The sequence below is a fragment of the Mobula hypostoma genome, chromosome 22, assembly GCF_963921235.1.
Source record: "Mobula hypostoma chromosome 22, sMobHyp1.1, whole genome shotgun sequence".
NCBI lineage: Eukaryota > Metazoa > Chordata > Chondrichthyes > Myliobatiformes > Myliobatidae > Mobula > Mobula hypostoma.
In genome coordinates this window covers 60,236,550-60,264,016 of record NC_086118.1, presented here as the reverse complement: position 1 = coordinate 60,264,016, position 27,467 = coordinate 60,236,550, and the positions used below count along the sequence as shown (strand labels likewise).

General features: G+C 46.9%; 1 protein-coding gene across 2 annotated transcripts; it reads right to left on the bottom strand.

The window, feature by feature from the left end:
- Window positions 1-561: 561 nt before the first annotated feature.
- On the bottom strand, window positions 562-27,360 carry coil (coilin p80). 2 transcript variants are annotated; one of them, XR_010015795.1, is made up of 8 exons: window positions 27,070-27,360; window positions 24,980-25,967; window positions 23,140-23,226; window positions 22,106-22,153; window positions 21,199-21,268; window positions 16,254-16,345; window positions 2,817-3,006; window positions 562-2,707 (listed from the first exon to the last, which is right to left on the bottom strand). XR_010015795.1 is itself a non-coding variant. In XM_063030711.1 (7 exons), exons 1-7 carry the CDS (start codon window positions 27,303-27,305, stop codon window positions 2,920-2,922), a joined length of 1,608 nt encoding a protein of 535 aa, XP_062886781.1. In that variant the 5' UTR covers window positions 27,306-27,360; the 3' UTR covers window positions 2,723-2,919. The 2 variants fall into 2 exon arrangements, 1 of the variants encoding a protein (XP_062886781.1); XM_063030711.1 differs by lacking the exon at window positions 562-2,707 and having other exon boundaries at window positions 2,723-3,006.
- Between the last annotated feature and the right edge of the window lie 107 nt (window positions 27,361-27,467).

Genomic DNA, 27,467 nt, shown 5'->3' with positions numbered 1-27,467 from the left:
TACACTTTGTGTAGACCTCAGGAATAAGAAAGGTGCAGTCACTCTGATAGAGTTTTATTCCTCGCGTCCCAGTACCCAGCGGGAGATACAGATGTAAGTGGATTATGGAACACTTTATTCTGCATCATTATTGTTCTACCTCATTGCACTGTACTATGACAATCAAACCAACTCCAGTACACCACAACAGACAGGATTTCCTGGCGGTTAACCATTTTAATTCCAACCCCATTCCCAATCCAACAAATTGGTCCATGGCCTCCTCTTCTGCCACGATGAGGCCACTCTCAGGTTGGAAGTGCAACACCTCATATTCCATCTGGGTACCCTCCAACCCGATGGCATGAACATAGGTTTCTCTAACTTCTGGTAATTGCCCCCCTTCACCCTTGCCTCTACTTTCATTTCCCACTGAGGTTCCCCTCTCACCCCTCAACTGTCCATCACCTCCCTACTCCCATGGTCTATTCTCTTCTCCTATTAGATTCTTTCTTCTTTCGCCCCATCACCTCCTCCCCCCACCCTCAGCTAGTCTCACCTATTACCTACTAGTTTGCACTCCTCCCCCGTACCCCCCCATCTTATTCTGGCTTTCTCCTGCTTCTGTTCCAGTCCTGAGGAAATGTCCTCTCCACAGCTGCTGAGATCCCCCAGCATTTTGTGTCTTTCTCCAATACACATTCTTGTGTGTCATCATCATTCAGGTGTCTTGCCGTTCGGCGTGGGCGATCATGTCTCTCCATCCATCATGGTCCCTGACCCTCCAAGTTGTAGTTGTTGCCTCCCCTGTTTCTAACCAGGATGTTATTCCATCTATCATTTCCATTCTCTGTCTCCCTCTGCTTCTTTTTCCTTCCAGCTTTCCAGTTGTAACTAAATGTTCTAATGTCTCTGTCGCATGATGTGTCCAAAGAATTTTGATTGCTATTTTCTGATTCTTTTAAGTAATGTACGTTTATTTTCTTTCTCTGTAGAACTTCTTCGTTGGTTATCCTGTCCGTATATGATATGCATAGCATCCTTCTGAGGAACCACATCTCTGCTGCATTGATTCTTTTTTCTGTTGCATTTGTGGTGGTCCATGTCTCGCAGCCGTACATCAATATAGGAAGAATGTAGCAGCTGAGTGTTCTAAGGCAGATGTCAATTGCTATTTTCTTGTTCGCTAGGATGTTTCTCATTTCTGTAAATGCTGTTCTTGTCATTGCTATTCTTGCTTTTATGTCTGTTTCGCATTTGCCATCAGATGTTACCCGTGATCCAAGGTACTTGAAGTTGTGAACTCGTTTCAGGATTTAATTTCCCAGTACGATCCTACAGTTTGGGATATCAGGTTTCTTTGCTATTACCATTACTTCAGTTTTCTTTTTGTTTAAGGTTAGGCCAAGTCTTTCGCTCTCTGTGTTGATGATAGATACTAGTTTCTGTAAATTTACTTCACTGTTTGCTATCAGTACTGTATCATCCACATAGCGGAGGCTGTTAATATTGTATCCTCCTATACTTATTCCAGGTAGGTCTTGTATGGTTCTCATGATGTTTTCGCTGTACAGGGAGAACAGGTCTGGTGACAGAACACAACCCTGTCTGACTCCTCGCTTTATTGGCTGATATTCACCAATCTCATTGTCTATCCATATGGCTGCACTTTGTTGCCAGTAGAGATTCCTGATCGTCCTTATATCTTTTCCGCCAATATATCTTCAAGCATTTTCATGATGAGTTGGTGTCTCACTGTGTCAAAGGCTTTTGTGTAGTCAATGAAACAGAAGTATAGGTCTTGTTATACTTCTATTGACCTTTTGATAATATTCCTGAGAATATAAGTGGTGTTTGATGTTCCCTTGCCTTCAAACAAAGCCGCACTGTTCTTCACTGATCTCTGGTTTAATTTTGTTTCTTATTCTGAGCATGATGATTCTAAGTAGAATTTTTGTGAGGTGGCTCATTAAACTAATTGTTCTGTGTTGTCCACACTCTATTACAACTGGTTTCTTTGGCAGTGCAATGACTACTGTCTTTAAAAGATCTTCTGGTACTTTGCCACTGTTGTATATTCTATTCAATAAGATTGTTAATTTCTCTACACCAAAATCTTCTAGTGCTTCATACCGTTCAACCGGAATGTTATCTGGTCCTGATGATTTCCCCTTTTTCATTTTCTTCATAGCATGTTCCACTTCTTCTTTCACTATTGCTGGGCCCTCGTTGTTGTTGCCAATATCAAAGTTGTCCTCTCGGTCTTTGTCATCGTATAGGTCTTTGATGTATTCTGACCGTCTCTGCATTATTTTTCTCTTTTTCCATAATTGTAGAGCCATCTTTTGCTTTTATACATCCTGTTGTTGCCCTGCTTTTCCTCCAATTTGTGACCTCTTTGATCTCGTCGTGCATACGTTTGCTGTTGTTGGTCTTCTGCAATTGTTCTATTTACTCACATTTGTCCTTAAGCCACTTTTCTTTGCTTCCTTGCACTTGGTTGTTATCTGTGCATGCATGCTTTTTCGTTTTCCTTACATTTTCTTCTTTGTTCCATAAGATTCAGAATTTCTTCTGTCATCCATTTCTTTTTAGTTTTTTTTCTGTTGTTTGGGAACCACCTCTTGTGCTGCTTGTGTTATGCTGTCTCTGAGGTTTTCCCATTGCTGTTTTATAATAGTGATGTTTTGTAGAGCTTCGAATTTGTTCTTCGCTGTTATTTGGAATTCTTGTGTGTAGGAAGATATAAAAGCAGAAATTTAATAAACAAAAACATTTATTCCATGATTCACAAAGGTAACAAAGCCACTACAAGTCCAATTGCATGGTTCACCTACAAAACACAGCTCTATACAGCCAGGGTGTGGAGGAGAGCAGCAGCTGGCCACGATTGGTTCGGCCCGGTCTGGACCAGGTGTAGGGAGTGCAGGAAGGAGGGGGTTAACAGGCCATCTCCAACGCCTCGGTCTCAGCAGCAAAAGGCACTATCAGACGAGGCTCCACCAGTGAACTCCAGCTTTGTGTCAACTGTAAGAACACAGGAAAAACAAGGCAGAACATTGGTAGCTAATGGCGGACATAACTGAACCAAAAGGCCACTCAGCCCATCTCCATTGCAGCTGTAGCCAACTGCTTTCTCAAAGCTCCCACTTTGCACAAGGAGGACTGCAGGCCCCAGCTTGCGCAGCTGTTCTCCCTGTGGGAATCTTCCCAGCTGACCACTCTCCATCCCTCCCACCTGCCCCTCTCTGGTTATTCGACAAGCATTTCTCAGGACATCAGGATATTCCAAGTACATTAGCTTACTGCCAAGTTTTCTCATGGTCACATGGACACTGCCCTGACTGGCTCTTCTCTCCAGCCTCTCTGCCATCTTCCCTGGGCCCCTCTCCCAGAAACTTCCCCCACACCATCCACCCCCAGTGTCCTGACCCCTCCTGATTAGCATCTGCAACTGCTATAGCCACCGTCCTCATTAACATTGTCAGGTCAATCCATCACCACCAATAACAGTTTCTGACCCAGTGATCCAGCAAAGCTCCACTTCCTGCCCCTCCCAGTCGCAGAGTGACCCTAAACCCAGTTCCATCCTTATCTACCAATCAGAAAGTAGGATCATCATCCAATGAGTCTGTGGGTCTACCCCTCTCACTCCCAGGGTCTGTGGTCAGATCATAGCTCTTCCCAAACTCTTTGATGCATCTTGTCCATGCTGGCCCCAATTCCTATCCAAACGAATCCTACTTGCCCACACAAGTTCTTTAGCCAGCTATTCCCTTCCTATTGAAGTGTGGTTTAGACCCTGCCATTGGATTTGCTCCAACTATCTCTTCTGACACCCCATTCGTGCGGAAACACTTATGCTCAAATCTCCCTTCTCATCTCAAACCAGTGCCCTCAAGAGGAATAGGAAACTGAGGATGGGGCAGTTGATATACAAGCAGAGCAGTGTGTAGTGAGACTGACAGGAAGGACAGGCAAATGATGGGGCAAAATTGCAGTCAGTGGGATGAGCTGAAGTGTAATAAGGACAAAACTGAAAATGGTGACAAATACAGGACTAAGGGTGTTATATGTGGAACGAGGTAGATGATTTTGTAGCGCAGTTAGAGATTGGCTGGAATGATGTTGTGGGCATCACTGAGTTGTGGCTGAAAAAAGGATTACAGTTGGGAACTAAACATCCAAGAATACACATTGTATCAAAAGGACAGGCAGGTAGGCTGAGGGGGGAAGTTGGCTCTGTTGGTTAAAAATTGAAAAAAAAACCTTGACAGAGAAGAGACACAGGATCGAAAGATGTAGAATCCTTGTGGGTAGAGTTAAGGATGGGAGTTGCAGTGCCATAGAAAGTATTCACCCCCTCGAAGTTTTCATGTTTTATTGTTTCACAACATTGAATCAAAGTGCAATTTATTTTGCTTTTTTGACTGAACAACAGAAAGACTCTTTTGTGCCAAAGTGAAAACATATATACAAAATGATCTAAATTTAACACAATTATTAAACACAAAATAATTGATTGCATAATTACTCATTCCCTTCGTCAGTATTTAGTAAATGCACCTTTGGCAGCAATTACAGCCTTGAGTCTGTGTGAATAGGTCCGTCAGCTTTGCACATCTGGACACCGCAATTTTCCCCCACTCTTCTTTACAAAACTGCTCAAGCTCTGTCAGAATGCATTGAGATTGTGAGTGAACACCCCTTTTCAAGTCCAGCCACAAATTCTCAACTGCATTGAAGTCTAGACTCTGTTGGTCACTTCAAGACATTAACTTGGTTGTTTTTAAGCCATTCCTGAATGGCTTGGGCTTTGTTTGGGGTCATTGTCTTGCTGGAAAACAAATCATGTCCCAAGTCACAGTTCTCTTGCAGACTGTGTCAAGTTTTCCTCCAGGATTTCCCTGCGTTTTGCTGCATTCATTTTACCCTCTACTTTCACAAGCCTTCCAGGGCCTGCTGCAGTGAAGCATCCCCACAGCATGATATAGCCACTACCATGCTTCATGGTAGAGATGATGTGTGGTGTTTGGCTTTCACCAAACGTAGTGTTTAGTCTGATGGCCAAAAAGCTCAATTTTAGTTTCATAGAAACATAGAAAACCTACAACACAATACAGGCCCTTCGGCCCACAATGCTGTGCCAAACATGTACTTACTTTAGAAATTACCTAGCGATACCCATGGCCCTCTATTTTTCTAAGCTCCATGTACCTATCCAGGAGTCTCTTAAAAGACCCTTTTGTATCCGCCTCCACCAAAGTCAGCGCAGCCTATTCCACTCACTCATCACTCTCTGTAAAAAAACTTACCCCTGACATCTGCTCTGTACCTACTTCCAAGCACATTAAAACTGGGCCCTCTCGTGTTAGCCATTTCAGCCTTGGGAAAATGCCTCTGACTATCCACACGATCAACGCCTCTCATCACCTTATACACCTCTATCAGGTCACCTCTCATCCTCTGTCGCTCCGAGGAGAAAAGGCCAAGTTCACTCAGCCTATTCTCATAAGGCATGTTCCCCAATCCAGGCAACATCCTTGTAAATCTCCTCTGCACCCTATGGTTTCCACATCCTTCCTGTAGTGAGGTAGCCAGAACTGAGCACAGTATTCCAAGTGGGGTCTGAGCAGGGTCCTATATAGCTATAGCATTACCTCTCGGCTCTTAAACTCAATCCCACAGTTGATGAAGGCCAATGCACCATATGCCTTCATAACCACACAGTCAACCTGTGCAGCAGCTTGACTGTCCTATGGACGTGGACGCCAAGATCCCTCTGATCCTCCACACTGCCAAGAGTCTTACCATTAGTACTATATTCTGCCATCATACTTGACCTACCAAAATGAACCACCTCATACTTATCTAGGTTGAACTCCATCTGCCACTTCTCAGCCCAGTTTTGCATCCTACCGATATCCCACTGTAACCTCTGACAGCTTTATCCACAACACCCCCAACCTTTGTGTCATCAGCAAATTTACTAACCCATCCATCCACTTCCTCATCCAGGTCATTTATAAAAATCACGAAGAGAAGGGGTCCCAAAACAGATCCCTGAGGCACACCACTGGTCACCGACCTCCCTGCAGAATATGACCCGACTACAACCACTCATTGCCTTCTGTAGGCAAGCCAATTCTGGATCCACAAAGCAAGGTCCCCTTGGATCCCATGCCTCCTTACTTTTTCAACAAGCCTTGCATGGGGTACATTATCAAATGTTTTGCTGAAATCCATATAAACTACATCTTCTGCTCTACCTTCATCAACATGTTTAGTCATATCCTCAAAAAACTCAAACAGATTCGTAAGGCACGACCTGCCTTTGACAAAGCCATGCTGACTATTCCTAATCATCTTATGCCTCTCCAAATTTTAATAAATCCTGCCTCTCAGGATCTTCTCCATCAACTTACCAACCACTGAAGTAAGACTCACTGGTCTATAATTTCCTGGGCTATCTCTACTCTCTTTCTTTAATAATGGAACAACATTCGCAACCCTCCAATCCTCCAGAACCTCTCCCGTCCCCAATGATGATGCAAAGATCATCGCCAGAGGCTCAGTAATCGCCTCCCTCACCTCCCACAGTAGCCTGAGGTACATCTTGTCTGGTCCTGGAGATTTATCCAACTTGATGCTTTCCAAAAGCTCCAGTATATCCTCTTTCTTAATATCTATATGCTCAAGCTTTTCAGTCCACTGTAAGTCATCTCGACAATCGGCAAGATCCTTTTCCATACAGAATACTGAAGCAAAGCATTAAGTATCTCTGCTATCTCCTCTGGTTCCATACATACTTTTCCACTGTCACACTTGATTGGTCCTATTCTCTCACATCTTATCCTCTAGCTCTTCACATACTTGTAGAATGTCATGGGATTTTCTTTAATCCTGCTTGCCAAGGTCTTCTCATGGCCCCTTCTAGCTCTCCTAATTTCATTCTTAAGCTCCTTCCTGCTAGCCTTATAATCTTCTAGATCTCTATCATTACCTAGTTTTTTTGAAGCTTTCGTAAGGTTTTCTTTTCTTCTTGACTAGATTTTCAACAGCCTTTGTACATCACAGTTCCTGTACCCTACCATCCTTTCCCTGTCTCATTGGAATGTTCCTATGCAGAACACTACGCAAATATCTCCTGAACATTTGCCACATTTCCGCTGTACATTTCCCTGAGAACATCTGTTTCCAATTTATGCTTCCAAGTTCCTGCCTGAGAGCTTCATATTTCCCCTTACTCCAATTAAATGCTTTCCTAACTTGTCTGTTCCCATCTCTCTCCAATGCTATTGTAAAGGAGATAGAATTATGATCACCATCTCCAAAATGCTCTCCCACTGACAGACCTGACACCTGACCAGGTTCATTTCCCAATACCAGATCAAATACAGCCTCTCCTCTTGTACGCTTATCTACATATTGTGTCAGGAAATCTTCCTGAACACACCTAACAAACTCCACCCCATCTAAACCCCTTGCTCTAGGGAAATACCAATCAATGTTTGGGAAATTAAAATCTCCCACCACGACAACCCTGTTATTATTACACCTTTCCAGCATCTGTCTCCCTATCTGCTCCTTGATGTCCCTGTTACTATTGGGAGGTCTAGAAAAAACACCCAGTAGAGTTACGGACCCCTTCCTGTTCCTAACTTCCACCCACAGAGACTCCATAGACAATCCCTCCATGACTTCCTCCTTTTCTGCAGACCATAGAACCTTCTTCCAGCTGACTTCAGTGTCCCACATGCCTTCTGGCAAACTCTAGCTGAGATTTCATATGAGCTTTTTTTCCCTAAACTTGTAACTCCTCCAGAGATGTCATTCGTCTCTTGGTCTCCCTCACTAGTCCCCTTCTTGCACAGTCACTCAGTTTTGAGGATGGTCTGCTCTAGGCAGATTTATAGCAGTGCCAAATTCTTTCCATTTCTTGACGATTGACTTAACTGTACTGCAAGGGATATTCAGTACCTTGGAAATTTTCTTGTATCCATCTCCTGACTTGAGCTTTACAATAACCTTTCGTAGAGTTGCTTGGTGTTATTCTGCCTCACCAGCAGTTGGACCTTCCAGATACAGGTGTACTTTTACTACAATCAATTGAAATACCTTGATTGCACGTCTCCAAAAATCAGGTCACCATTTAACTAATTATGTAACTTCTAAAACCAATAGCTGCACCAGTGATGATTTGGTGTATCGCATTAAGGTGGGGGGGTGAATACTTATGCAATCAATTATTGTGTATTTTATATCTGTAATTAATTTAGATCACTTTGTAGAGATCTGTTTTCACTTTGGCACAAAAGAGTCTTTTTCTGTTGATCAGTGTCAAAAAAGCCAAATTAAATCCACTATGATTCAATGTTGTAAAACAATAAAAATGAAAACTTCTTGGGGGGTGGGGGCTGAATGCTTTTTATAGGGACAGTATATATAGGCCTCCAAAAAGTAGCCAGGATGTGGACTACAAATTACAAGGGGAGATAGAAAATACTTGTCAATATGAAGGTAGATGGGGAAAGTCAGATTGGTGATTTTCGAAAACCTACGAGCAGGTTTTTTTTTTAAAAAGAGTGGCTTGTGGTTGAGCCCACTAGGGAATCACCAATTCTGGAGGCATGAGAGAGAAGCTAGCCAAACTTGATTGGAAGGGGACACTAGCAGGGATGATGGCAGAGCAGTAATGTTTCTTGTTTCTGGGAACAATTTGGAAGGCGCAAGATAGATACATCTCAAAGAACAAACATTTTGAAGGTAGGATAACATAATTGTGGCTGACAAGGGAAGTCAAAGCCAATATAAAAGCAAAAGAGAGGGCATGTAATAGTGCAAAAATATTGGGAAGTTAGAGGATTGGAAAACCTTTAAAAACCAACAGAAGGCAACTAAAATATCATAAGGAGGGTAAAGATGAAATATGAAGGTAAGCTAACCAATAATATCAGAGGATACCAAAAGTTTTTTTTCCAGTTATATAAAGAATAAAAGAGAGGCAAGAGTAGATATTGAACCGCTGGAAAATGACGTAGGAGAGGAATAATAGGCAACAAGGAAATGGTAGACAAAATGAATAAGTATTTTGCATTAGTCTTCACCATGGAAGACACCAGCAGTATGCCAGAGGTTTGAGATTGTCAGGGGGCAGAAGTGAATGCAGTTGCTATCACTAGGGAGAAGGTGCTTGGGAAGCTAAAAGGTCTGAAGGTACGCAAGTCATCTGGACTAGATGATGTACACCCCAGGATTCTGAAAGAAGTGACTGGGGAGATGTCTGGAAGCATTAGTAATGATCTTTCAAGAATCACTAGAGCCTGGAATGGTTCTGGAGGACCGGAAAATTGCAAATGTCACTCCACTCTTCAAAAAAAAAAGGGGGGGGCAGAAGAAAAGAAATTATAGAAACATAGAAACATAGAAAATAGGTGCAGGAGTAGGCCATTCGGCCCTTCGAGCCTGCACCGCCATTTATTATGATCATGGCTGATCATCCAACTCAGAACCCCGCCCCAGCCTTCCCTCCATACCCCCTGATCCCCGTAGCCACAAGGCCCATATCTAACTCCCTCTTAAATTAAGCCAATGAACTGGCCTCAACTGTTTCCTGTGGCAGAGAATTCCACAGATTCACCACTCTCTGTGTGAAGAAGTTTTTCCTAATCTCGGTCCTAAAAGGCTTCCCCTTTATCCTCAAACTGTGACCCCTTGTTCTGGACTTCCCCAACATCGGGAACAATCTTTCTGCATCTAGTCTGTCCAATCCCTTTAGGATTTTATACGTTTCAATCAGATCCCCCCTCAATCTTCTAAATTCCAACGAGTACAAGCCCAGTTCATCCAGTCTTTCTTCATATGAAAGTCCTGCCATCCCAAGAATCAATCTCTGAACCTTCTTTGTACTCCCTCTATGGCAAGGATGTCTTTCCTCAGATTAGGTGACTAAAACTGCACACAATACTCCAGGTGTGGTCTCACCAAGGCCTTGTACAACTGCAGTAGTACCTCCCTGCTCCTGTACTCGAATCCTCTCGCTATAAATGCCAGCATACCATTCGCCTTTTTCACCGCCTGCTGTACCTGCATGCCCACTTTCAATGACTAGTGTATAATGACACCCAGGTCTCGTTGCACCTCCCCTTTTCCTAATCGGCCACCATTCAGATAATAATCTGTTTTCCTATTTTTGCCACCAAAGTGGATAACTTCACATTTATCCACATTAAATTGCATCTGCCATGAATTTGCCCACTCACCCAACCTATCCAAGTCACTCTGCATCCTCTTAGCATCCTCCTCACTGCTAACACCGCCACCCAGCTTCGTGTCATCCGCAAACTTGGAGATGCTGCATTTAATTCCCTCATCCAAGTCATTAATATATATTGTAAACAACTGGGGTCCCAGCACTGAGCCTTGCGGTACCCCACTAGTCACCGCCTGCCATTCTGAAAAGGTCCCGTTTATTCCCATTCTTTGCTTCCTGTCTGCTAACCAATTCTCCATCCACATCAATAACGTACCCCCAATACCGTGTGCTTTAAGTTTGCACACTAGTCTCCTGTGTGGGACCTTGTCAAAAGCCTTTTGAAAATCCAAATATACCACATCCACTGGTTCTCCCCTATCCACTCTACTAGTTACATCCTCAAAAAATTCTATGAGATTCGTCAGACATGATTTTCCTTTCACAAATCCATGCTGACTTTGTCCGATGATTTCACCGCTTTCCAAATGTGCTGTTATCACATCTTTGATAACTGTCTCCAGCAGTTTCCCCACCACCGACGTTAGGTTAACCGGTTTATAATTCCCCGGTTTCTCTCTCCCTCCTTTTTTAAAAAGTGGGGTTACATTAGCCACCCTCCAATCCTCAGGAACTAGTCCAGAATCTAACGAGTTTTGAAAAATTATTGCTAATGCATCCACTATTTCTTGGGCTACTTCCTTAAGCACTCTAGGATGCAGACCATCTGGCCCTGGGGATTTATCTGCCTTCAATCCCTTCAATTTACCTAACACCACTTCCCTACTAACATGTATTTTGCTCAGTTCCTCCATCTCACTGGACCCTCTGTCCCCTACTATTTCTGGAAGATTATTTATGTCCTCCTTAGTGAAGACAGAACCAAAGTAATTATTCAATTGGTCTACCATGTCCTTGCTCCCCATAATCAATTCACCTGTTTCTGTCTGTAGGGGACCTACATTTGTCTTTACCAGTCTTTTCCTTTTTACATATCTATAGAAGCTTTTACAGTCAGTTTTTATGTTCCCTGCCGGTTTTCTCTCATAATCTTTTTTCCCCTTCCTAATTAAGCCCTTTGCCCTCCTCTGCTGAACTCTGAATTTCTGCCAGTCCTCAGGTGAGCCACTTTCTCTGGCTAATTTGTATGCTTCTTCTTTGGAATTGATACTATCCTTAATTTCTCTTGTCAGCCACGGGTGCACTATCTTCCTTGAATTATTCTTCTGCCAAACTGGGATGAACAATTGTTGTAGTTCATCCATGCAACCTTTAAATGCTTGCCATTGCATATCCACCGTCAATCCTTTAAGTGTCATTTGCCAGTCTATCTTAGCTAATTCACGTCTCATACCTTCAAAGTTACCCCTCTTTAAGTTCAGAACCTTTGTTTCTTAACTATCTCACTCTCCATCTTAATGAAGAATTCCACCATATTATGGTCACTCTTACCCAAGGGGCCTTTCACGACAAGATTGCTAATTAACCCTTCCTCATTGCTCTAAACCCAGTTCAGAATAGCCTGCTCGCGTTGGTTCCTCGACATGTTGATTCAAAAAACCATCCCGCATACATTCCAAGAAATCCTCTTCCTCAGCACCTTTACCAATTTGGTTCACCCAATCTACATGTAGATTGAAGTCACCCATTATAACTGCTGTTCCTTTATTGCACACATTTCTAATTTCCTGTTTAATACCATCTCCGAACTCACTACTACTGTTAGGTGGCCTGTACACAACTCCCACCAGCGTCTTCTGCCCCTTAGTGTTACGCAGCTCTACCCATATCGATTCCACATCTTCCCGGCTTATGTCCTTCCTTTCTATTGCGTTAATCTCTTCTTTAACCAGCAACGCCACCCCACCTCCCCTTCCTTCATGTCTATCCCTCCTGAATATTGAATATCCCTGAACGTTGAGCTCCCATCCTTGGTCACCCTGGAGCCATGTCTCTGTGATCCCAACTATATCATAATCATTAATAACAATTTGCACTTTCAATTCATCCACCTTATTACGAATGCTCCTTGCATTGACATATAAAGCCTTCAGGCGCTCTTTTACAACTCTCTTAGCCCTTATACAATTATGTTGAAAAGTGGCCCTTTTTAATGCTTGCCCTGGATTTGTCGGCCTGCCATTTTTACCTTTCTCCTTTGTACTTTTTGCTTCTACCCTCACTTTACACCCCTGTCTCTCTGCACTGGTTCCCATCCCCCTGTTGTGAACTAACCTCCTCACGCCTAGCCTCTTTAATTTGATTCCCACCCCCCAACCATTCTAGTTTAAAGTCACCTCAGTAGCCCTCGCTAATCTCCCTGCCAGGATATTGGTCCCCCTAGGATTCAAGTGTAACCCGTCCTTTTTGTACAGGTCACGCCTGCGCCAAAAGAGGTCCCAATGATCCAAAAACTTGAATCCCTGCCCCCTGCTCCAATCCCTCAGCCACGCATTTATCCTCCACCTCATCGCATTCCTACTCTCACTGTCGCGTGGCACAGGCAGTAATCCCGAGATTACTACCTTTGCGGTCCTTTTTCTCAACTCCCTTCCTAGCTCCCTATATTCTCCTTTCAGGACCTCATCCCTTTTCCTACCTATGTCATTGGTACCTATATGTACCACGACCTCTGGCTCCTCACCCACCTACTTCAGGATATCTTGGACACGATCAGAAATATCCCGGACCCTGGCACCAGGGAGGCAAACTACCATCCGGGTCTCTGGACTGCGTCCACAGAATCGCCTATCTGACCCCCTTACCATCGAGTCCCCTATCACAACTGCCCTCCTTTTCCTTTCCCTACCCTTCTGAGCTACAGGACCGGACTCTGTGCCAGAGGCACGGCCACTGTCGCTTCCCCCGGGTAAGCTCTCCCCCCCAACAGTACTCAAACAGGAGTACCTATTGTTAAGGGGTACAGCCACCGGGGTACTCTATTACCTGACTCTTCCCCTTCTCCCTCCTAACCGTGACCCACTTGTCTGCCTCCCGTGGCCCCGGCGTGACCATATGCCTGTAACTCCTCTCTCCCCCTGACCAGACGAAGGTCATCGAGCTGCAGCTCCAGTTCCGTAACGCGGTCCCTTAGAAGCTGCATCTCGATGCACTTGGCGTAAATGTAGACGTCCGGGAGGCTTGGAGACTCCAGGGCCTCCCACATCCGACACCGAGAACAGCAAACTGCCCTCACACTCATACTGCCCCTCTCCTCAAATAACAACAGAAAATGAGTGCCAAACCTTCCTCGCCTTGCCTGTTTCCGCCTAAGCCCGTTGAGCCGAAGCCCTTAAGTCTTCACTCTACTCCCGGCTCACTCCGCCGCCCGCAAACTATGCTGCCTGCTGTATGAGGCTCTGTTCCTTTTAAATCAGCCGCGCTGCACAGCCCGACGTCACACGCCTGCGCAGTCCCACCTCTCAGAACGCCGTTGGAGGAAAAAAAAACACGAAAATTTCAAAATGTCTTTCTCGGCACTCCCACTCAGACTCTCAGACTGCCTTCTTCGAATCAAACCCAAAGCAGGATTTCTGCCCTTTTAAATCTGCCGCGCTGCACAGCCCGACGTCACACGCCTGCGCAGTCCCGCCTCTCAGAACGCCGTTGGAGAAAAAAAAATAACGAAAATTTCAAAAATATCTTTCTCAGCACTCCCACTCAGACTATCAGACTCCTTCTTCGAAATTATAGGCTAGTTAGCTGGTTGGGAAGATGTTGGAGTCGATTAAGGATGTGGTTTCAGGATACTTGGAGGCACATTATAAAATAGGCAGTAGTTAGCATGGTTTCCTCAAAGGAAAATCTTGCCTGACAAATCTGTTGGAATTCTTTGAAGAAATAACAAGCAGGATTGACAGAGAATCGGTTGTTCTGTACTTGGATTTTCAGAAGGCCTTTGATAAAGTGCCACACGTGAGGCTGCTTAACAAGATAAGAGCCCAGGGTATTACAGGATAGATAGAACATTGTCTGATAGGCAGGAGGTAAAGAGTGGGAATAATGGGAGCTTTTCTGATTGGCTGCTGGTGACTAGTTGTGTTCCGCAGGGTTCGGTGTTGGCATCGCTTCATATAAAGAACTTGACGGCTTTGTGGTCAAGTTTGCAGATGACATGAAGACAGGTAATGTTGAGGAAGCAGGAAGGCTATAGGACTTGGACAAGCTAGGATAATGGGCAAAATGGCAGATGGAATACAGTGTCAGGAACTGTACAGTCATGCACTTTGGTAGAAGAAATAAAAGTATAGACTATTTTCTGATCAGAGAGAAAATTCCAAAATCCAAGGTGCAAAGTGACTGGGGAGTTTTTGTGCAGGATTCACTAAAGGTTAATTTGCAAGATGAGTCGGTGGTGAGGAAGGCACTGTTAACATTCATTTCGAGAGAACTTGAATATAAAAACAAGGATGTAATGTTGAGGCTGTATAAGGCACTGGTGAAGCCTCACTTGGAATACTGAGAGTAGTCTAGGGCCCCTTATCTAAAAAAGGATGTCCTGACATTGGAAAGGGTTCAAAGGAGGTTCACGAAAGTTATTCTGGGAATGAAAGGATTATCATACGAGGAGCAGTTGATGGCTCTGGACCTGTACTCACTGGAATTTGGAAGAATGAGAGGAGATCTCATTGAAATATTTTGAATATTGAAAGGCCCAAATAGAGTGGATGTGGAGAGGATGCTTCCTATAGTGGCGGAGTCTAGGACCAGAGGGCACAACCTCAAAACAGAGGGACATCCATTTAGGACAGAGATGAAGAGGAATTTCTTTAGCCATAGGCTGGTGAACCTGTGGCACTCATTGCCACAGGCAGCTGTGGAGGCCAGGTCATTCTGTGTACTTAAGGCAGGTGTTAATAAATTTTTGATTAGTCAGGGCATGAAGGGTTAAGGCAGGAGATTGGGGTTGAGACAGAAATGGATCAGTTATAATAAAATGGTAGAGGAGATGTGAAGGGCCAAATGACCCAATTCTGCTCACATCTTATAGTCTTATGGAATTCTACACTCCCGTCTGGAGAAAAAGTCACTATCTACCCTAACTCTGTCTCTCATCACTTTCTATAATGTAACCAGCACTCCAAGCTCTGACACTCAAGCGAGAACAAACTCAACCTATCCAGTCCCTCTTTGTGACTATACCCTCCATTCCAACTAACACAATATAGACTCTTCAGCTTACAATGTTGTGCCATTTAATGTACTTGAACAATCTAACTCTCTGGCATAGACCTCCATTTTTTTTTAAATCATCCAGGAATGTCCCTAATGTATCTGCCTCCACCTACCAGACCCGGCTGTACTTAAATGCCCCTAATGTATCTGCCTCTTCTATCACCCCCTGGCAGTGCATTCCACACATGCGCCACTCTCTATGTAAAAAAAACCTACCTCTGACATGCCCCTTGTACTCTCCGCCAATCACTTTAAAGTTATACCTTCTGATAGTAGCCACTTCCGCCCGCAGAAAAAGGTATTAATTATAATTATCCACTCTATGGTTTTCTCACTTCCATAAAAAAGTCAATCAGATCCGGGAGGTATAACCTGCCCCTCTCAAAGCCATGCTGACTATCTAGAGCTTAACCAAAAGCTGTTTAATCCTGACTCTTCACAATCCTCTCTAATAGTTTGCCATCACTGCTTTATAATTCCCAGGATTATCATCATTACCTTTCTGAACAAAGGACTAACATTTGCCCTCTGCATTATTCTGGTACTACTCCTGAGGGAAGTGAGGATGCGCAGATCCTGGTGAATCTTTCCTGTGCTCTGACCAGTGCTGTGTGATGACCAGGACCGGACATGGCACTCTGAGCATGTATTGTGCAGCTAGAGCTAGTTCTGCAGCCCCCACACTCAGTTTCCTGCAGCCGATCCTGAGCTGGGAGAGGAGCTGCCGGATTGGACGACCCTTTCCCTACCATTCCCCATGTCCATCCCCCCCCCCAGGGGCCATGACCAGATGTGGGCTGGGTTGGAGTATCGGGCAGGGTGAGATGAGCAATTAGCCAACAGGTACCTGGGACTCCCTTGTCACTGCATACTCCACCACAGCCTCTCCATTCTCAGACTGATAAACCAGGTCAAACTTTCCAGGCTCTTTGGAACTTCCTGTAAGAGAGAAGAATTTAGTTAATTAATTTAATTAACTTAGGAATAGGTAATGGAGGCAGCAGTAAAGGCAGTTGAGTGCTCTGTATGCAGTATGTGGGAAGTCAGGGCCAGCACAATTGTCCTTGATGACTACATCTGTGAAAGGTGCATCCACAGCTCCTGACAAACCGAGTTACAGAACTGGATGAACTTTGGATCATTCATGAGGCAGAAATAGACAGGAGTTTCAGGGAGACAGTCAGCCCTAAGAGTCAGGAGGCAGGTAGCTCAGTGACTGTCAGGAGAGGGAAGGGGAATAGACAGAAAGAGCAGAGCACCCCTGTGGCCATTCCCATCAACAATAAATATACCGTTTTGGATACCGTTGGTGGGGACGACCTACCAGGGACAAGTTGTAGTGGTCACATCTCTAGCACCGAGACTGGACCCTCAGCTCAGAAAGGAAGGAGGGAAAACAGGAGGCAGTAGTGATAGGGGACTTGATAGTTAGGGGGACAGACAAGAGATTCTGTGGGAGAGATCGAGAATCCCGGATGGTCTGTTGCCTCCCTGGTGCCAGGGTCCATGATATCTCGGATCGAGTTCTCGGTATTCTCAGGAGGAAGGGTGAGCAGCCAGATGTCGTGTTCCATGTAGGGGCCAATGACGTGGATAGGAAGGAGGAGGAGATCCTGCAAAGGGAGCTTAGGGAGTTAGGTGCAAAGTTGAAGGACAGGACCTCCAGGGTTGCAATCTCAGGATTGCTACCCATGCCACGTGCTCGTGAGGCTAGAAATAGGAAGATAATGCAGCTAAATACGTGGCTAAGGAGATGGTGCAGGAGGGAGGGCTTCATGTTTCTGGACAATTGGGCTTTGTTCCAGGGAAGGTGGGACCTGTTCCAACAGGACGGTTTGCACCTGAACTGGAGGGCGACTAACATCCTTGCGGGCAGGTTTTCTAGTGCTGCTCCGGGGGGTTTAAACTAGATTTGCAGGGGGAGGGGAGCCAGAGTGTTAGAGCAGATAGTGAGGTGGAGGAGGATAAAGGTCATGTGAGGACTGCACCTATAGACAGAAATCAAAGGTTTGTACGTGATAGAAATATTCTCAGGTGCATCTATTTCAATGCAAGTAGTATTGTAGGTAAGGCAGATGAGTTTAGGGCATGGATTGGCACGTGAGATTACGACATTATTACTATTAGTGAGACTTGGTTGCAGGAGGGGCAGGACTGGCAGCTTACTGTTCCGGGGTTCCGTTGTTTCAGATGTGATGAGGAGGGGGAGGGATGAAAGGGGGAGGAGTGGCATTACTAGTCAGGGAGAATATCACAGCTGTGCGTAGACAGGACAGCCCGGAGGGCTTGTCTACAGAGGCCATATGGGTGGAGCTGAGGAACGGGAAAGGGGTGACCACACTAATAAGGTTGTATTATAGACTGCCCAATAGTCAGAGAGAATTGGAGGAACAAATCTGTAGAGAGATAGCAGACTGATGTAAGAAACAGAAAGTTGTAATATTAGGTGATTTTAACTTCCCACATATTGACTGGGACTCCCACACTGTGAAAGGGCTAGATGGCTTGCAGTTTGTCAGATTTGTTCAGGAAAGTTTTTTAAATCCCATATGTAGAGGTACCTACGAGAGAGGGTGCAATACTTGATCTCCTTTTAGGGAACCAGACAGGTCAGGTGACAGAAGTATGTGTAGGTGAACATTTTGGGTCCAGTGTCCACATGTCATTAGTTTCAAGTTAATTATGGATAAGGATAGGTCTGTGTCTCGAGTTGAGGTTCTAAATTGGAGAAGGGCCGATTTTGTGGAAATGAGAAAGGATCTAGGAAGAGTGGATTGGGATAAGTTGTTTTCTGACAAGGATGTGTTCAGTATGTGGAAGGCCTTCAAAGGCGAAATTTTGAGAGTGCAGAGTTTGCCTGTTCCTGCCAAGATTAAAAGCAAAGTTAACAGGCATAGGGAACCTTGGTTTTCAAGGGATATTGGCGATCTGGTTAAGAAAGAGAGGTGTATAGCAGGTATAAGCAACAAAGAACAAATGACGTACTTGAAGAGTATAGAAAATGTAAGAAAATACTAAAGAAGGAAATCAGGAAGGCAAAAAGAAGACAGATAATGCAAAGGTAAACCCGAAGGGTTTCTACAAGTATATTAAGACTAAAAGGATAGTAAGGGACAAAATTGGTCCCCTAGAAGATCAGAGTGGTCATCTATGTGTGGAGCCTCACGAGATGGGGGAGATCTAAACAGTTTTTTTTACATCAGTGTTTACTCAGGAAACTAGCATAGCATACAAGGAAGGAAGGGAAACAAGCAGTAGTGTCATGGAACCTATAGAGATTATAGAGGCGGAGGTGCTTGCTGCCTTACAGTGAATAAAGGTAGATAAATCCCCTGGGCCTGACATGATATTTCCTCTGACCTTGAGAGAGACTAGTGTAGAAATTGCAGGGGCCCCAGCAGAAATATTTAAAATATCCTTAGCCACGGGTGCAGTGCTGGAGGATTGGAGGGTAGCTCATGTTGTTCCGTTGTTTAAAAAAGGCTCCAAAAGTAAACCAGGTAATTACAGACCTGTGAGGCTGACATCAGTAGTAGGTAAATTATTGGAAGGTGTTCTGAGAGATCAGATATACAAGTATTTGGACAGCCAAGGGCTGATTAAGGATAGTCAGTATGGCTTTGTGCGTGGTAGATCGTGTTTAACGAATCTTGTAGAGTATTTTGAGGAGGTTACCAAGAAAGTAGATGAAGAAAAGGTTGTGGATGTTGCCAACATGGATTTTAGTGAAGCCTTTGACAAGGTCCCACATGGGAGGTTAGTTCAGAAGGTTCAGACACTAGGTATCCATGGAGAGGTTGTAAACTGGATTCAAAATTGGCTGTGTGGGAGAAGACAGAGAGTGGTAGTGGATGATTGCTTCTCAGACTGGAGGCCTGTGACTAGTGGTGTGCTTCAGGGATCTGTGCAGGGACTATTGTTGTTTGTTGCCTATATCAATGATCTAAATGATAATGTGGTAAATTGTATCAGCAAGTTTGCTGATGACACTAACACTGGAGGCGTTGTGGACAGCGAGGACGACTTTCAAAGCTTGCAGAGGGATCTGGACCAACTGGAAAAATGGGCCAGAAAATGGCAGATGGAATTTAATGCAGGCAAGTGTGAGGTGTTGCATTTTGGAAGGACAAATCAAGGTAGGACATACACAGTAAATGATAGGGCACCGAGGAGTGCAGAGGAACAAAGGGATCTGGGAGTTCAGATACATAATTCCTTGAAAGTGGCGTCACAGGTAGACAGGGTTGTAAAGAAGGCTTTTGGCATCCTGGCATTCATAAATCAAAGTATTGAGGCTAGGAGTTGGGATGTTATGGTGAGGTTGTATAAGACGTTGGTAAGGCCAAATTTGGAGTATTGTGTGCAGTTCTGGTCACCTAACTATAGGAAGGATATCAGTAAGATTGAAAGAGTGCAGAGAAGATTTATTAGGATGTTGCCGGGTCTTCAGGAGTTGAGTTACAGGGAAAGATTGAACAGGTTAGGATTTTATTCCTTGGAGCGTAGAAGAATGAGGGGGGATTTGATAGAGGTTTACAAGATTATGAGGGGTACAGACAGAGTAAATGCAAGTAGGCTCTTTCCACTTAGATTAGGAGAGATAAATACGAGAGGACATGGCTTTAGGGTGAAAGGGGAAAGGTTTAGAGGGAACTTCTTCACTCAGAGAGTGGAGGGAGTGTGGAACGAGCTGCCATCTGATGTGATAAATGCGGGCTCACTCTTAAATTTTAAGAATAAATTGGATAGATACGTGGATGGAAGACGTCTGGAGGGTTATGGACTGGGTGCAGGTCAATGGGACTCGTGGAATAACGTTTCAGCACAGACTAGAAGGGCCAAATGGCCTGTTTTCTGTGCTGCAGTGTTCTATGGTTCTAAGAACTGTGATCTAAAGTGTCAAAGGAGCAGTAATTTTATTTAACAATGAACAGAGCAAGAGCCGGTTACACGGGATTGAGGCTCCGACAGGTGAAGTGTGTAAGATTATAGAGACCAGTGATTCTAACTGCAGAGGCAATTCAGTCAGGAGTAGGAAGAAAGAGCGTCGAGCAACAGAGCTGAACCGGCCTGTCACCAGGCCCCTGCTTCAGTCAGGAGGAGGAGGAGAGCGCATTGGACAACAGAGCTGAGCCAGTCCAAAACCAGGCCCCTGCTCCCAGCTCCACCAAACCCCCCAAACCCTTCTCCACTGTCAGCTCCATGAGCTGAGATGGTCCTTCACCAGGACCCTGATCCCTGCTCCAGTCTGGAGAGATTCACTGAGCACCAGAGCTGAGCTGTTCTGTCACCAGGGCCCTACTCCCCTACTCCCCGCTCTATATCCCTCTGAACTCCTCTCTGTTGTCAGCTCCCAGTGCTGAGTTGATCCATCGTTGCATCCCCACTTCCCACTTCACTGTCAACTTCTGAAGTTGAGTTCAGTCCACAATCAGGCCCCCACTACCCACTCCACCATCTCTCCAAACCTTTCTCCACTGTCCACTCCTGGAACTGAGCCAGTTCATCATTAGGCTCCCATTCGCCACTACACAATCCCTCCAAACTCCGCTCTGCCATCAGACCCTGCTGCACTATCAACCCCATTTCATCATCTGACCACCCCCCCAGATCCCTCTACACATCACTCCCTGTCAACCTGACCACCAAACCAGATGCAAGAGCCTTCACCACAGAGTGTAGTGAGCCAGGGGGTCACATCCCGCCCAAAGGAACGTCTCCTAGGACTAACTGTAGGTGCAGCAGCTATTTCACCAAGTGTAGCCGTCAGCGTAACTGTGCAGCGCATTCACCTGAGGTTTCCGATTCCACACTGAGCTCCACCTGCTGGGTTTCAGCATCGTAACTCACGATTCTTCCTTCCTTCAGGAGAAAGTTACCAAACAGTCACACTGTGAGTTTACGCTTCCCGTTGTTCCCTCCATCCTCACCATAACTGGTCTTTTAATCCCACCGTCCCCTCTATCTGCACACCAACGGTCCGTTAATCCCACCGTCCCCTCTATCTGCACACCAACAGTCCGTTAATCCCACCGTCCCCTCTACCTGCACACCAACAGTCCGTTAATCCCACCGTCCCCTCTATCTGCACACCAACAGTCCATTAATCCCACCGTCCCCTCTATCTGCACACCAACAGTCCGTTAATCCCACAGTCCCCTCTATCTGCACACCAACAGTCCGTTAATCCCAACGTCCCCTCTATCTGCACACCAACAGTCCGTTAATCCCCACTGTCCCCTCTATCTGCACACCAACAGTCCGTTAATCCCACCGTCCCCTCTATCTGCACACCAACAGACTGTTAATCCCATCGTTCCTCTTGATCCACACCGATTCCCCGTTAATCCCCACCGTCCCCTCTATCTGCACACCAACAGTCCGTTAATCCCATCGTTCCTCTTGATCCACACCGATTCCCCGTTAATCTTGCTGTTCCCTGAACCCACGTTACAGCAACCTCCTCTAGCAACGTGTTGCCTGCTCCTCGGCTCCGTCTGCACCCCAACGCCTGGCTGCAACTGGGTCTTGCCCCCCGCCCCCCAACCAACCCCCCACCCAGACCCTCCCTCTTCACTGGTGCAGAACTCATTAGCCCTCTTCCCACCCATTACGGAGCCCATAATCAGCTCCTGCTGGCATGCGGTCTGCCCATCAAGAGTCCATACATGAGTGCGATAAGAAAGGATATCTCAGTACCTTGTAATCAGACAGTTCTGGTGTGTAATTCTCCGACAGCTCCAGCACCTTAATGGGAAATCCAGAGTCACAAGTGCCAGAGGTTCAAGAAAGAACAGACTGCCCTCTTGTAGACATTTCCCCTTTGCCCTCTCACATTGTCCTGAAACCCACACAACCCCTTCCCTTCAGACACTGTGCCATCCCACAGAATGGAACTGTCCCCCCTCCTCACTCTCTGGGGTTCTTCACACACTGCTCTCAATGCTCCATGCAACTTGGAAACCTTTTTTACACTAAAACAGTTCAGTCCCTGAACGCATCGAGGCATGTTGGCCTTCAGAAATCAGAGTACTGAGTACAGGAGATGGGATGTTATGTTGAAGTTGTATAAGACGTTGATGAAGCCTAATTCAGAGTATTATGTACAGTTCTGATCCCCCACCTACAGGAAAGATATCAATAGCCTTTAGAGTGCACAGAAATTTCACCAGGATGTTGCTGGGGCTTGAGAACCTGAGTTACAGGGAGAGGTTGAACAGGTTCAGACTTCATCCTCCGGAGTGTCAGAGAACTAGGGATGATTTGACAGAGGTAGACACAATTATGAATTGTATAGTTAGGATGCTTTTCCGCTAAGGTTGAGTGAGACTAGCACTAAAGGTCTTATGCTAAGAATAAAAGGTGAAATATTTAAGGGAAACCTTCATTCAAAGGGTGGTGAGCATGTGGAAAGAGCTGCCAACTGAAGTGGTGGACGTGGGTTTGGTCAGTGCCCACTGCAATGTTTAAGAGAAGTTTGGATAAGTACATGGATGGGAGGGATATGGAGGATTATGGTCCAGGTGCAGTCGATGGGAGTAGGTAGAATAACAGGTTGTCACACAGCAGATGGGCTGAAGGGCTGCAGTGCTCTATGGCTCTATATGATTTGCCTACTCTCTGCTTTTCTCCCTAGGGCAGAATCACTGTGAGGATCCCAGCTCCATCTTCATCTAGTCTTCGATTTTGGTCAACACTGGTGACTGGTGATACTCAGCCAGTGCAGAGCTTACCTTGAAGGCAATCCGTTCCCCAACCTGTGGTGGAGCGGCCAGGAGCGGCAGCTTGCTGTAATCCCTCGGAGGAACCTTGGGGACACTCTGCTCAGGGTAGAACACAGACAATGTTATTGAGGCTGCCAGGAGTAACAGGTGGAAACTGCCTGTCCTGGATCAGTGCCAGACTGCCCCTGGTCAGTGCCAACCAGTCAGTGCCGGACCACTCCTGGGCCATGCCAACCAACAGTGCTGGCCTGGTCAGTGCCCACTGGACAGTGCTGGACTTCCCTGGTCAGTGCCCACTGGACCTCCCTGGTCAGTGCCATAAGATATAGGAGCAGAATTAGGCCATTTGTCCCATCGAGTCTGCTCTGCCATTTCATCATGGTTGACCCATTTCCCTCTCAGCCCCATTCTCCTGCATCCCTTCATGCCCTGACCAATCAAGAATCTATCAATCTTTGCCTTAAATATACCCAATGCCTTGGCCTCCACAACTACCTGTGGCCACAAACTTCACAGATTCACCACTATCTGGCTGAAGAAATTTCTCCACATCTCCATACCACCATCTTGTCAATGCCAGACCATCAGCCCCTCCCCGATCAATACCAGGCTGCACCACCCCCCCCCCCCCCAGCCAGTGCCCGATTGCCCTGGGTCAGTGCTGCCCATCTGTGCCAGACCATGGTTCCCACCTTCCTGGTCACTGCCAGGCTTCCCTACCTCACCCCTTCCTACAGGCCCTGGGCCTGCTGACCCACGCAGAGTCCCACTGTCACACCCACACACAGACTCTGCCAACCTGCCAGGACTTTTCCCAATAGGAACAGGACTGGTGTAGGGACCTGTTGCATCACTATCACACAGGCAGTATCCCAACCCCCTGACAAACCTGCAAGTCTCACAAACACACACCCTCCCTCCTCCTCAAACACGAACCGTTTCACATATCGACAAATTCCCTCCCAGCTCCACAGTGATTGTGGTCACTGACTATTTCTGTCTGTGGCAGTGGAACTGAAGCACAGTCTGATCCCGTGACCCTGATTCCAGAATCACAAACAGCTTGACTTTCACTGTCTCAGATGACATCAAGTTTGTTTTGTGGTAGCAGTGCAATGCAAGACATAAAATTACTAACAATAGATATATACATAAATAAAAAGGAATAATGCAGTCACGTTCATGGATCGCACAGACAATTCTGGTCAGACCACAGAGGAATATTCTGTTCGGTTCTGATCACCTCATTATAGAAATGATGCGGAAGCTTTAGAGAGGGTGCAGAGATTTACCGGGATACTGTCTGGATTAGACAGCGTGTCTTATGAGGACAGGTTGAATGAACTAGGGCTTTTGTCTTTGCAGTGAAGGAGGATGAAAGACAACCGGATAGAGGTGTACAAGATGATAAAAGGCACAGATTAAGTGGACAGCGAGAAACTTTCCCAGGGAAAAAATGGTTAATACAAGGAGCCATAATTTTAAGGTGATTGAAGGAAAGTATAGGGGCAATGTCAGAAGTAAGTTTTTCTTTTAAAACCCAGAGAGTGGTGGGTGTGTGGAACTCACTGACAGGGGCGTTGGTGGAGACAGATACGGTAGGGACATGTAAGAGGTTCTTAGATGGGCACATGGATGATAGAAAAATGGAGTGCTACGTAGGAGGGAAGGGTTAGATTGATCCTGGAGTACACAAGGTCCTGTACTGTGCTGTGTTCTATGATGGGAGAGGGGAAGAGTATCGGGCTTGACACAGACGAACACAACAGTAACCCAGAGACGGGCTCCCAGGGGGTTTAGCAAGGCCAGAACACCACCCCTACCCAGACCCCAGCTCTGTACCGCTCACCTCCAAGGTCCGGTGCTGCGCAGGCTCCAACCATTCTCCCGGCTTTGTATCACGGCCACGTGGATAGTGGTTGTGTGGGGCTCCAGTCCCTCGGCCCCTGCCCCGAGTGGGACCCCGCTGCTGCCAGCCCTTTGCACCGACCCACGGTGGAGTCACACCTCCTCGTCCACGGCCCCTTCCGCACCCCAGTCCGAAGCCTATTCTCCCTGGGTGATGGGGTGGGGCAGTCTGACATCCGGATGCAGTCTCCACTCCCCTGGGCTTCTCTGGCCGGGAATCCCTGGAGCCTGCGGACGAGCTGGAGGCAGGAAGGGCTGTGATCGAGGCAGGGCTAGGAATAGCCTCCCGACTCCCCATGGGGTCGTCTGAATCACTGCTGGGTGTGTCAGTGTTGCTGCTTGTCTCTGCTGCTGCCGGCATGCTTGTCTGCTCCAAACTCCTGCAGTTCTGTCCCTTCCCAGCGAGGCCGGGCACCGACAAAACACCATTAGTCGCCGGAACATGGTGATCCAGTTCACCGGCCGAGAACCTGTCTGAGGCTGAGACGGTGCGTGTTGTGGCTGGGGAGTGGTGTTGTAATGTAGGACTCTCACTGCGAGCTACAACCATCTCCCACTCTCTGCTCCCCGAGGCCGGGACAATGCGTGTTGTGGCCGGGGAGTGTCGTTGTAATGTGGGGCTCTCACTGCAAGCTTCAATCCTCTCCCACTCGCTGCTGCGCTTATATTTTCTCTTCTTGCCATGTTTTTTCTGGGCACCGTCCTCTGCTGCCTTCTTTCTCTTCCCCAAACGTTCTGTGGTTATGCCGCAGACAGATTCCTCGGTCGAGTTGGGGGTTTGCCCCTCACTCAGCTCTGCGAGCTTCCTCCGCTTTCTGCTCTTCCTCTCCGCCGATCGGTGTCTGCTCCCTTTCCTGTTCACCAGCAGCAGCCCACCTGCATCCTCACCAGCCACAGGTCTGTCTGCCGGCAATTCCTCTTGTCTCACCCTGTCAGAGAGTGCACACCCACATGGTCACACACACCCACACCCAGCAATGACCATACTGTGTGACCAGTCACACTGACTGGCACAACGACTCCATCCACAACACCCCCACACGCGGCATTGACTGCACAGTCACACAGACCAGCGCGATGATCCATCCACAACACACCCCCCCACCCCCCAGCTGGCTGTGCCTCTGGGTGGCCCTCGCACAAGTGTATAATTGTGTGCAGAGGTTATGTCCAGATGCTGACTCCAGTCCCCCACCCCATCCCCAGTGCACTGGTCACATGTACATCCTTAATGCAATTCCAGTCGGTCAATTGGTCAGGAGACTGCCCACCCCTCCTCATCCCCCCACCCAGGCTTCTGCCTCCCAGCCATGGCACGGGGAGAGGGAGTAGAAGAGGAGGGTCACGGGCTGGGAAGACAATGGATAACAGGAGGTGCTGGGGGCAGTGGACTGAGGGGATCTGCTGGGGGGGGTATTGAGGGATTTCAGAAGAATGGATGATAGCAGGGAGGGTTACTGGGGATTGGAAAGGGTGGAGGGTATTAGGGTGATAGCAGGGGTATCAGCACCAGATGATGTACTGGCAGAGATCCCCTGCATGAGAGGCTATTGCAGGCAGGGTACCGGGCAAATTACCAGGATACAAGAGTGTGTAGCATGCAGGGTATATCAGAGGTGTCACCCCAGGGTAGTGGGTGGGTTATCAAGTTACAGGGAGGGTGATAGTGGAGAGGGTATGCAGGGTATATCGAGAATGATACCTGGGTACCGGATGTATTATCGAGTTACCGGGGAGAGTGGTAGTGGAGAGGGTATGCAGGGTATATCAGAGGTGTTACCCCGGGGTAGCGGGTGTATTATCGGGGTACGGGGAGCATGGTACTGCAGAATGTATGCAGACTACGTTAGGGGTGTTTCCCCCGGATACGGGCATCAGGGAGATAGGTACCATGGACCCTCCAGCCTCACCGGATCGAGTCGTTGTCCCGGGATATCGGGTGCCAGAAGGGATATCTAGGTAGCGGGGCGTTGTTACCCAGGGTATTGGGGATGGAGGGTTACCCCGGGAGGTATCCCACTCCAGCCTCACCGGATCGAGTCGTTGTCCCGCACCAACAGGACGCTCTCGTTGGGCGGCAGCAGACCACCGTCCAGGAAGAGGTGCAGCCGGGTGCGGCGGCTGAAGCCGAAGCGACCGCGGATGATGCTCTCCAGGTCGGCCACCACTCGGCATTGCTCGGCGGGCAGTAATAGCCAGCAAAACCGGGCGGAAGGCAGCAGCGGCGGCGGGTAGTCGAAAGCGAGGCGCAGGCGGAGCGCCGCCATGGTAGGCCGCAGGTTGTCGGGGGATAGATCCGCCGCAGAACCCGCCCCTTCCGGCGTTGAGGGCGGGTCCACTGCAAACTCCACCCCTTCTGCAAGTGGGGGTGGAGCCTCTGCAGTCCCAAAGTGGGAGGGTCTGTCTGTCTGTGTCTTGTTTCACGGCGG